General features: G+C 47.7%; 1 protein-coding gene across 2 annotated transcripts; it reads right to left on the reverse strand.

The window, feature by feature from the left end:
• Positions 1-1,706: 1,706 nt before the first annotated feature.
• Positions 1,707-11,588, reverse strand: YBX1 (Y-box binding protein 1). Of its 2 annotated transcripts, none has more exons than XM_066982182.1 (8): positions 11,266-11,588; positions 10,866-10,929; positions 7,247-7,280; positions 5,254-5,343; positions 4,731-5,033; positions 4,254-4,336; positions 3,884-4,161; positions 1,707-2,088 (listed from the first exon to the last, which is right to left on the reverse strand). In XM_066982182.1, the coding sequence occupies exons 1-7, from the start codon at positions 11,423-11,425 to the stop codon at positions 3,915-3,917; spliced, it is 981 nt and encodes a 326-aa protein (XP_066838283.1). In that variant the 5' UTR covers positions 11,426-11,588; the 3' UTR covers positions 1,707-2,088; positions 3,884-3,914. The 2 variants fall into 2 exon arrangements, with proteins under 2 accessions (XP_066838283.1, XP_066838284.1); XM_066982183.1 differs by having other exon boundaries at positions 3,884-4,149; positions 11,266-11,586.
• Positions 11,589-11,792: the final 204 nt, after the last annotated feature.

An 11,792-nucleotide genomic window follows, 5' to 3' on the forward strand; every position in this document is an offset into this window, starting at 1 on the left:
GAAAACGCTACAGTTCCCATTCAAAGCTGTCAGACTACTCCAACCTCACTGGGTGCTCCTCGCTAACAGCTTTGCATTCGTCACCAGTAAATTTATTACAAGCGCACAGCACGCTGCTCCGCGAGGCTGGGCAGGACCGAGTGAGCCACACCTGGGCTAAGAAACAGCTCTGGATTTCCAGCAGGCCCCGAGCAGCCCTGACACACACACACACACACACACCTGGCTCACTGCGAGGTTTAATCACAGAGGAGGCAGCTTCTCTGCAAAACACAGCTCGAGTTTCCATGCTCACTGAACCCCAGCATGAGAGCAGCTCAGTCACAGCAGAGAAGCATGTCACCACCTGAACCTGCCTGCGGGCAGCACAGCCTGGGAGCTCCGACATCTGCTTGCCAGGAGCCCACACCGAGCAGAGCACGAGTTAAACCAAGCCCATGCACATTTAAGATTGCTCTCCCTTTTTCGGAGCTCAGCTTCAAACCCAGCTGGAGACCTGTGTTTTCCCCTGGTTTGCCCTAGGATCCCTCCCCACGCAGCAGTTAAGGGGGCAGCAACTTTTGCAGTGACTCACCTGTGAAAACATCACATCCACATCCTAGTAAGTCAGGAGCAGCAGCGCTTTGCATCATCCCAGATGACGGGTGCCCCCCCTTCCCAAAAGGGCTCCCACATCACCTCTGTTTCTGCGGTGTTCATATTCCAGTGAGGACACAGCTGAGCTGCTCCAGCAAACAGCTTTTGGAAACACACTTGGATGACACCAAGCACCTCCCCTCATCATCCTCCGGCCTTTCCACCAAGTTGTATCAGGATTTAATTACACCATTTTCAGAAGTTTGTGACTGACCATCCTTACAAAACTGGCAAGTGTCCAATTCGAGACTACTTTCCTCAAGGAGATGACGACAAAACTTAATTCAGCAGGAGGAAAAAACCCCTCAGCCACCCACGGCCTTGGAGAGGTGGCAGCAAACGCCCCTGCTCAGAGAGGTCTCACTTAACATGAAGAACAGATTTCAGCCTCTGCATTTAACTCACCAGTTTGACAAACTGGAGTTTTTACAGAGAAACTCCCATCATATAACACCTGCCATTAAGGTATCAGCAACCCTCCAGTCATTACGCTGCAAGCCAGGGCACCAGCACTGACAACCCTCCACTTGCACAACACCCAGGGGGGTCCAGCACAAGCCGGGGCCCTTTCACCCACTGCAGCCTACAGGAAGGGTGTGAGGCAACAGCAGCCTCCCACTGAGCAGCCAGCCCTGCACCAAGAGCTGTCATCTCTCTGAGCCCTTGGCCCCAGGCTGTGACTTTCACAGAGCTGCTAAGCTCACGTGCAACAAGAGGCTCTGTAGACCTCTCAGTCTGTTTTACCGCAACAGCCTGAATGAGGAAGCATGTTACAAACCCAAACTCCCTTGCAGTAAGGCAAGGAACAGACAGGCAGCCAGAAGCAGGCTCCAGGAAGTCAAGCACAGGAAGCAAGTGCCTTAGGGTCATACAGATTTCCCTTAGGTTTCACTGAGCAGAGCTGAGGACACTTAAAATTGAAGAGTGTACGAGTTCAACATAGTTTTGATAGATATCTAAATATGCTAAAATGCTCAAAAAAATAAAGCAGTCTTTTTCAAAGCCTCTTACGAATGCTTAACTTACATGCTTTCCATACAAAAGTGGGTTTGAAACAACCAAGCACACACTGTAATTCTTTAAGACCTTTATTAACAGATGCTTGCAGTTTGACTTGAAAAAATCAGGTGTACATTTCATACAAATTAAAAATGAGGTTCTTAAAAATCTCAACTTGACCAGATATGAAACAATTTAAAAACCTTTAAAGGTGTATTGAGAAAAAACAGACTTTTAAAAAACGTGTTTATCGTTTCCAAAAGGAGACTTCTTTAGGTAAAAATAATAAAAACCCCATGCTGCATAGATAATGCAGATAGTTCTAGTAATCTGGTCAACAGCAAAAAGCAAGCACTTAAGGTCTTCAGTTCCAATTCTTTTGTTCATTTCTTATTGCTGGAATTTCATTTTCTTTTCTTCTTCATTTCTTAGGTCTTTTCTTTGATGACTAAACTGAAAGAAAAAAGGGACAGATATCATCAGATATAAATGTTTTGTCTACCAAGACTCACCTGCAATTTAAATTCACACTGAGCTTTCATACACACAGAAAAATCTTATTAGCTACAGCTCTTAAATTAGTCCAGCACATCAGCCCACTTTCCAGTGATCAAAACTGCCAGCTTCTATGCAAAATAAGTGCAAAGAATTCCAGGAGGAAAAAAAAAAAGTTTTTAAACAGAACCTAATTCTATCTAAACCTCTCCCCTCACTGGCCTCCTGCTTCAGACTCTTTCATGACAGCCTCTTGGAGAAAGCTCCTCAGATCAGGCACCGCAGACACACACAACTTCACCATACGCTCATCTGGAAACAAAGCTGGTAAACTCCGAGGAAACTCCTGGGAAGGCAGGAGGACAGCTTACGATCTGCAAAAAATGGCTGAACAGCAAGTCTCTACCCGTGCCTAACAGAGGTAGAACAGCTTCACTATGCACCAGAAATCACAATTTATATTCCTCAATACTACCAAATAGATAGAAAAAGCAAAATAAAATGTTGTGTTATTTCTTTCTTTGAAGCCTGCTAGTTAAGGAGTTCATCCAGCTTGTCTCAAACATTAAGATTAACAGCAGAATAATACAAAGGTTCACATCAGGCACACTTATTGTTGTGCAAATAACTGACTTGATACCTCTTCAAGTCTTGCTGCACAACAAATTCAGCAGCATCCTAGCCCTTGAAGTAAGAGTCCCTAAGACCTCATAGTTGGAGAGGTCTGTAGCTACTAATGACACCAAACTACTGCTCCTGCCTAACTCCTGCATTCCCTATTCTTCCCATTAATGTAACCATTCATTAACATTCTCACCAGGATCTAAATAAGTCTGAATGCTGGCCTTCGAAGGCAGAAGAGCGATGAGTGAAACAACAGGAGTGGGATATGAACTCTGCTTAAGAGAGGAAATACAGAAGAGGAAGAACAGACAGGGAAGGTGCCAGAAACAAAGCAGAAGATAGAACAAGTAACAAACTGTTCTGGCAATGAAAATTCCCAAATTAGCAAGCGAATCTATCAGAAGACAGCACCAAGCTAGCATCAAATCACAACTCGCTTACTTTGCAATGAAGGCAACGTTTTTAATATTGACCTTAACAACAAGCCACACCAGTACTTCAGTCTAGGAAAGTGAGGCCTCCAGCTGAATGCAACGTCAACCACAGATGCAACAGAGCTGCTTAAGAACCACTGCTGCCAGCATTTTTGTTCAGATAAAAAGCCACTACCAAGTTATTCCTGCAAATTCTACATCAGCTTATTAGAAATGAATCCCTAGAGGTCTTAATGCCATTCAAATCCCCTTTGGGACACAGCAGCAAAAGCCAAACATGCTTACAGACTCAACTAAATCCTAGTATCTCTGCATACCTGTTTCTCCTAGCAGGATACTTTCAGCTCACTATACCAGCATCACTTGAACTACTACTTCTGGGTGAATGAAGACTGTCGTAAGCCTGAGTTACCGACTATAGCCAAGATTTTAAGATTAGCAGTACTCTAGGCAATGATTCCAGCAGTGAAAATTAGAGCCTGCTGAGTCCTCCCAATTAACCAGCATTTGGACAGGAAAATCTCACAGCTCAGTTCTGCAAAACTTGGTAAGTGCACTGCTAAGTGTGGCTAGCTCTCTTACAATACACATTAGCAAAAATAGTTCAAATCTCTTAAGGCAAAAATTAAGAGGAAAGTGTCCAAAGAAAAAGGTCAACCATCAGATCATATCCTCAAGAACATCCAGGCACGCACCCGGATGATGGTAGAGATGGTAAGCCGGTATTTACTCAGCCCCGCCCTGCTCGGCCTCGGGAGCGGACGTGTTCTCAGCTGGTGGTTCGGCTGTCTTCGTCTCTTTGCCATCTTGTGGTTTAGGGTTCTCTGGGCGTCTGCGTCTGTAGTTGAAGTTACGACGGTACCGACGTTGAGGTGGCTGCTGACTTTGGGTCTCATCCCCTTGGTTCTCTTTATCTTCCTCATTTCCATCCTCTCTAGGCTGTCTTTGACGAGGAGGACCCCTGAAAGTCAAGCTAGGCTTTAACAATGCAGCATCTGACCATCGCGATGTTCTGTCCGTGTTGCTAAAGCTCAAGGTAAAAGAAAGAGTTGATCTGCAGCATACCTGCGAAATCGTGGTCTGTAACCTCGATACATGTTCTGCCTGACTGGTCTGCCTTGTTCTCCTGCACCCTGGTTGTCAGCACCCTGGAAGACATTAGGCAACAAACCATCTTAGCCACATGCAAAAACATTACCACCACAACTAGACAAACCATGGAGAGCCTGCTGTAAGCCAGGCGGGCTGATGGCTGAAGTCTGAAGCATACAATAAGGTGGACAGTGGTCCTAGTACTATGTAGAATTTATTCTTTTTCCAGTTAATTATACAGAAAGTTAACACAAATATGAACACACTGCTTTTCAAGAGTATTGACTAAGACCTCCAGCATATTACTATCTGCTCAAGCATTTTATCTTACTGCTAAAGCCTTATGGAACAGATCTTGAGCATCCACAAACAATGGCAAAGAGCTGCACCCCATCGCCATGCTCCAAAGAAATCAAGTCAGCACAGCACCACGCTCTACGCAAACATTACCTCCACTATCTCTCCCTGCACGGGAGGGTTGGAATATTGTGGTCGACGCCCGTAGGGCCTACGCATGTAGTAAGGTGGGTACCGCCGCCTGCGGTAGGGGCGACGTTGTTGGGCTTGGCCTTCCGGGATGTTCTCTGCTCCTTCGTTCTTTTCCCCACTCTCACTGTTCTGGTAGTTTTGCTGGTAGTTGCGTGGAGGACCCCTGCGACGTGGATATCGTCTGTAATGGTTACGGTCTGCTGCGTATTTACTGCCTTGCACTGGAACTCCACCAGGGCCTGTAACATTAGCTGCCTCCGCACCCTACAGAGCAGGGAGAGCGTTAGGTAAGCAGTGAGCACCAGATCAGTTATAGCATAGTATAATGTAGTACTGAGCAACAATTTACATCCACATTTGTAAAGCAATGAAACCCCATTCATCTCCCTGGATGTCATCAGGCATCGACTCAAACCACAGACACCACACCAAAGCCTGCAGACCAAGTTTTCTGTGCATACTCTAACACCCGAGATGTGTTTACCTTTTCTCCTTCAACCACATCAAACTCCACGGTCTCTCCATCTCCTACGCTGCGGAGGTACTTCCTGGGGTTATTCTTCTTTATGGCAGTCTAACAACATAATATTGCAGAATTACATTTACAGGCACAGCATTAAAATACTACTTAGCATGTCTGAAGACTTGTATTTATTCCTTAAGATGACATCCTCCTGAACAAGGAATTAAACCACAGTGAAAACTCAAAGCCAAATTTATGTTTTACTACGATTTTGGCCTATCTGAAGCTCTACTATTGTCTAGAAATATCTGACAATATGCTGTCTGCTAGTTGAGAAGTTGAAAAAGCAGTTTGAAGAGATACACAGAAACCACAAAACCAATGCAAACTGAACCAGAATTTTATCACTAAGCACCCCATGGTGTCTGTACATTCCCATGAAATATGCACACCAATACAAAAAGCTTGCTTTGGGTTTTCCAATCATGTAATCAGGTTTCCATCCCTCTACTTCCCACAAGAATATGCAGCAGCCTACATTCAAATGAGGCTGTCCCAAACTACGTAAACACATCAATAACCAGAAATCAAGAGACTTCCTTCTCCGAGGCTTCCGATACTCTTACTTCGGCCACAGTGTTTTATTTACCAGTTAACTGCAAATCTACTCTAGCTGAATGTTATACACCAATCATTACACTTTCCACAGTGTCAATACTAGAAAACTTTTTGTCTAAGTGTCTGCATGTTAAATGACACTACTAGAAAATGCTGAGTTTTCTATGTTGTTCAGCAGTGGTTACGTTTTTTGACAGGTGACAGTGCTCTATGTGCACTATTCTCAGCCATATTCTACTTGACAATCCTTGAACTGAACAGTAAGACAAGTGAAACAACTTTACAAATAAATGCCAGCAATAGAATTCAGCTGGACTTGTTCCCTAAATGGAACAAAATCTACAGAAAAACGTGTCCAGAAGTTTCAGCATATAGTGATTTTTAGGGAGAGATGAGAAACCTTACTACAACAGTAGCAGAGTGTAACACACCTTCATGAGAAACTAGCTTAGTGACGAGGATGGGAAGGAGCATACACAGCCTAGAACATGATCATTTATTTCAGATTAAGCCCCAAAACCGCTACATTAAAACAAGCCACTGCCAAACTGTGCTGTTAGAAACCGACAGTAGTTACATGACAAGCCCAGAAATCTGACAGTAAGTCAAGGTAATGAAGTCCAACCGCTTTGCTTTCCTTCAGGGTATATATTCCTGTCTCTGTCCATAGAAAACCAGTTGAGTCTCTCAGACTTTCTCCACTGCCCATTACAGAATAATGTTTTATTAATAAATGCCTCCACAGTTTTATTATGTTTAAAAACACTGAGCTGGTCACACTGACTTACAAGTCAGACACAACAGACTCAGTGAAGGCCTATCTGCTCTATGAAATAAACCACAGAGGCATCGCAGTCTCACTTTGTGCTACCCACAGATTATATTTAAATGGGTACGTCTGACTGAAAACGCATCTACTAAAATGTTTATAAACTTTCATTGAAAGCCTGGAGTAAAAAAAATCCATAGAAGTTTTGCCAGAAAAAAAAAAACACCTTCACTGGTTCATTCCTATTACAGCCCAATTCATTTTTTCTCCCTGCCGCACGTTTTTCTTTTAGCCTTATTTCTATATGCTGTAAACCCGCAAGACAACTTAAATGGACTTCAGATAGCTATTCCCAAGTTGGGGTACTATAGTTTCCATCGCTACATAGCATCAGCCTACTCCACCCTATGTATCTAAAGTCCTGATGATGGATGCATGTGGATATGCAAAATCTCCAGCCACGAGCGAGCTCTACTTGCATCCCATCCCTGAGAAACAGTCGCTTGTGTTCAAGTAACAGTTCTTGGAAACTTGAGGTGCTTTCACCCCCTCAGTTCCACTTAGGTAAGGTTGTGCAGAGCAAGTCTCAGACAGATAACATGTTTTTCAGTTTCCAGAAAATCTTACCTGATGGACAAACACATCTTCCTTGGTGTCATTCCTGTAAGACAACATGAAATTGAAATTCAGATGTGAAGTGCAGTGAGTTGGCCCAGTTTTAAAACGCAGTTGTTTAGGAGTGGGATCAAAACAGCAAACAGTCAAGACAAGTAGCTTCCAGCATCAGCACTACTCTTCAACCTGCTCTTAACTGTTCCCTTATTAGCTTACTGCTTAAAGGAAAGATTTTATCAGGTAGCCTATGCAAGGTTTAGAGTACGCACCGAAGTCCTGTAAGACTCTCATGAAAGCGTTTCTCCTCTCTCCATCCTTGCTCTCCCACCAGTAGAGAGGCTTGAAGAAGAAAAACACCTGACAGTGACCGGTCCATCATTTCTGGTAACACCGTGTGGGAGATGTGCCATCGCAGGCTATGAAAACCACCCGAGTCTTACTTCACCAGTCACATTTCCTACAGGCTGCAACAGCGAGCTGCAGCGACCTTGTGAGGACAGCTGCTGACCAGGGCACAGGACACATTCCTGCTGCGAAGCAAGGCAAGCACCCTGTGCGCGCCCCATCACGCTGGCTTCCTGCTGACAACCACCTGCGACCACTTCAGTTACCTCCTCTCAGCCGTGCTGCTTCCTTCAGCTACGGAGCAACAGCATTAACTGATCAGCACTCCTCTGAAGAAAGGCAGTGGGGTTATTCAAGTCCCACTTGTGAACGCAGAGAGCCAGCCTTGGGCTTCTCTACTCACAAGAAACAGAAAACAGCACGAATCTGTACCTCTAACCTGAACAAGAATCCAAAAGCATCTTTCAGGGTGGTCACGCCATAGCTTCCACAACTGCCATGCTGAGCAAGGCCGGGCAACCACAATCAGCACCAAGTGAAGTCAGGAAAGTTTCTGTTCTGCAATTAAGCGGCACAGCTGAAACGGCCTCCACAATGGTTTGAGAGCTCTACTCACCATTTCCACCACTCATAACAAGCTCAGAGCCCCACATTCAAGGTCACATCACACCAACCGAACCTCGCTGTGGTGTTAGTTTCAAGTCATTCCACAGACTCATGAATCAACAGCAAAGTGCCTTTTATTTCCTAGAATGACTGGTTAAAGACACAGCAAAGTAAGCTTGCGTTAAAGTGCGCTCATAACTGATTTTTATTTTTTTTTTAAATAAGATAAAGGCAGTTACTCCTCACCATTGGCTTTAAAACGTGATAATGACAACCGTGACTTTTCCAAAACTCAATCCAAGCTTTGGCTATTCTGCCGGACAGCACCACTAAAAGTCACCCTGTTTCCTCACACAGCTGATACCTGAAAATACTACAGGCCTCCGAGTTTACTGTAGTAAAGACAACGGAAAGGACTACAGAAGAGCAAGCGTGATCATCAGGAGGCAGCTTATCTCCAGCCCCCGTGATGCAGCATCCAGAAGCCCTCGAAAGCCAGAGCCTAAACACTTGCTTGTTCACCATGCAAGATCTCTTAAGAGATGCACCAATAGCTGAAAACCTTCAGGAAAGCCAGTGACAGGTTTCAGTAAAGACGCTTGCTATCCTTCTGCACTCTCAGCTGAAATGCAGCGTCAAGAAGCGCTCACCACCTATGCTCTTCAAGTGTGGATGCTCTATACTCTTGCCCAACTTAGATTTTTGGCAGCCACATCAGATGTTTGTCACTAGGGTCCTTCCTTTTTCAATGGCTGTTTCATTTGAGAGTATATTGAAGTTTTAGATACATGAATGACTCAGGTACGCACAAGTAGTTCATGGTGTATACCTGATTAGTGAGAAAGTTTACTGGTTAATTTCAAAGCCCAGTGCATGATTCCCGTACTAAGATGGCATTTTCCAGCAACCACATCTAGAAGCAGTAAGCGTACTGCCACTCAGATGGCGCAGGAATAACAGCAGCTATCACATTCTCAACCAAAATACGAAATGGCACAGCAGACCCCCGTTCTGAAGCCCTAATGACCTGGTTAGCTCATCTTAGTATTAGATGATATTCCCATCAATATCTTTAACTGCATTAAAAGAACACTTAGACAAGCAGACCAACTCTGTATGAAAATGTAGCAAAGCTGTAAATACAAAGCCAGCCATCAACGTGCAGTTCCAATTAGTTAACAGGACCGAGTCGGTGGCCTGCATATTCATTTATTACTTTGACAACTGGGAGAAACCATTGACAGATAGAATTTAAACTACTATTTCAGGAAAGAAATGCACTTTAACATTAAAATAACACAGTAAATACTTGAAGCTCACATGCACCTAGAAAGCTGAATTTTAGTTGCAAAGCTGGTTTTAGCTGCAAGCATACCCGACCGAAGCAAAGACAAGCAAGAGCAGAAGCTCTCGCAATTTCCCTTGTAGCGGGAGATATTCCAGAGCTGTGGAAATGTCCTCCAGTTCAGTTCTCAGGCTGCAGCTCTAATCTCCTGATAACATGAGATCATGCTGGGTTTCTCATTAAAAATGGCAACCTCGGGGATTAAACAGCTGCCAAAACAATATGAGCGGGGAAGCCATTCAGATGTCTTAACTAGCTGCTGTTGCTTCCGTGCTTGACTCACATAACTAAGCGTTTCCACTACTGAGCGGAGCCGAGAAAAGCCTTCCCTAGAGGTAGAGTTTGTGGCCTGTAACTTTATAGGCACTTACAAGAAGAGCAAGAGACGCTGAAGCTAACAATGCAGACAGCTATTCAGCACCAAACGTTCAAACGCTACACGGGGAACTGGACAGGTTCAGCCAGCCAAACCTTTGAAGCCACACACAAAATCAGCTAAGGAGCTCAGCAGGTACCAGGCCAGAAGACAGGGCCAGAAGGTACCAGGTAGATAAAAAGGCAATCTTTAGAACAAACCTAAGTAACAACACCAGTATCTACACTTGCTTTCCTAGAGAAGGATTCCCAAGCCTTCTGTCAAATTCTGTTACAGTGGGTTTGAAGCCACCCAGCTGCAATACATCTTTCTTCAGCTTGTTTCAGACTTTAACACACTTGTTCAACTTACACTCAACACTTTCCTGATCCAAAAAGCCTTATGCTGCCGTAGAAGAGACAAAAATAACCTCCAGCAGGAAATACAATTATCCTATGTCTTTCCCCATTTCTGGTAGATGCATTCCTCCAGAGGTGCTTAAGGGGGGGAACAGCTCCTACAAATACAGCCTCTGCAAATAACCCACCCGATGGCACTCCACCACCGGCTGACAGGATTTCCATTTCTTTCCAGAAGGGCCTGGCAGAGCAATTCCAGAACTCCTGCGCCACTCAGCAGCTTCACTGCTACGCTAACCCGAAGTCTGCGCACAAACCCATAAGCGTTCAGGTTTGTTCTTTAAATCACCTACTGGCAGAAAGGGAACCTCCTGGGCGTTTCAGAACCTCCGGGCCGTTTGTTTCTCGAGGCCTGTCCGTGCACTCAAGCCTTGCGATGGAGAGGCGGCCTGAACTTTGCACGTTTCCCCGTACGGTCGCAGCTCGCCGAGGACAGCACGCTTCCAGGCCCCTCCAGCTACCCCGCCCCCCCCCCGGCTCCTGACGGCAGCCGGCCTCCCACCCCCTCCCACTCCCCCCCCGCCCCGAGGAGCCCGGGGAAGGCCCCGGGGCCGCGCTCACCTGTTGATGAAGCCGTAACCGTTCCGTACGTTGAACCATTTCACTGTTCCCAAAACCTTCGTTGCTGGAAAGGCAGCGACAAAAGAGAAAAGGGGGGTGGGGGGAGGTTGCGGGGCGTCAGGCGCGGCACGTGGCGGGGCGGCGCACACAAAGGCCCCGCGTGGCGGACATTTTGCGCCGCGCCGCCCCGCCCCCACCCGCCGACACGCGGGGCCCGGCGGCGCGCGCGCGCCCAACGGCCGCGAGGGGAGGGGGGGGGGGCGGAGGGGAGGGGGGCGCGCGGCGCTCTGAGGAGACGCGCGCGCGGCCCCGCGGGGGGGGGGGGTGGGGGGCGCGCGCACCGCCGAGGCCCTCCCCTCCCGTTCCCCTCCCCGCCACCGCGGCCCCCTCCGTCCCTCACCGATGACCTTCTTGTCCCCGCCGGCGGGAGGCGCCGCCGAGGCCAGGCCGCTGCCCCCGTTCCCGGTGCCGCCGTTGGGCTTGGAGTCGGCGGGGGCGGCGGCAGGGGCCGCCGCGGGGACGGGGGCGGCGGGCGGCTGGGTCTCGGCCTCGCTGCTCATGGCGGCGGCTGTTCGGTGCGGGCGGTGGTGGTGACTGGCTGTTTGCGCCGCCTCCCGCGGTGTGATGGTGACTGAGGCCGGCCGTGGGGGGGCTGCTCCCTGCTCCGGGCTCGCTGAGCTCCGCTCTCCGCTCCCGATACCGATCGAACTGGCCACAATGGCGGCCCGCACCGGCTAGCCACCCCGCGCGCCCCGCCCGCGCGCCCCGCCATTGGCCGAGCGGGCTGCCCGTCAGGCGGCGCGCCGACCCCATTGGCCCTTCTCGTCCCGGCGGCAGCCCCCTCGCCGCACGCCCGTTAGCGGCAGCACCTGCCTTTCCTCAACGGCACGCGCGCCCATTGGCCGCTCAGGCGGCGGCGGCCGGGCT

The sequence above is a fragment of the Anser cygnoides genome, chromosome 23, assembly GCF_040182565.1.
Source record: "Anser cygnoides isolate HZ-2024a breed goose chromosome 23, Taihu_goose_T2T_genome, whole genome shotgun sequence".
Taxonomy (NCBI): Eukaryota; Metazoa; Chordata; class Aves; order Anseriformes; family Anatidae; genus Anser; species Anser cygnoides.

What these genes read in the sequence shown, in the direction of transcription:
- YBX1 (XM_066982182.1), bottom strand. Translation starts at nt 11,425, where the DNA reads ATGAGCAGCGAGGCCGAGACCCAGCCGCCCGCCGCCCCCGTCCCCGCG. An exon ending in AAGATGTGTTTGTCCATCAG is followed by an intron (nt 5,344 to 7,246) that starts GTAAGATTTTCT and finishes TTATGTTGTTAG; the next exon opens with ACTGCCATAAAGAAGAATAA. An exon ending in TACAGACCACGATTTCGCAG is followed by an intron (nt 4,162 to 4,253) that starts GTATGCTGCAGA and finishes GTTAAAGCCTAG; the next exon opens with CTTGACTTTCAGGGGTCCTC.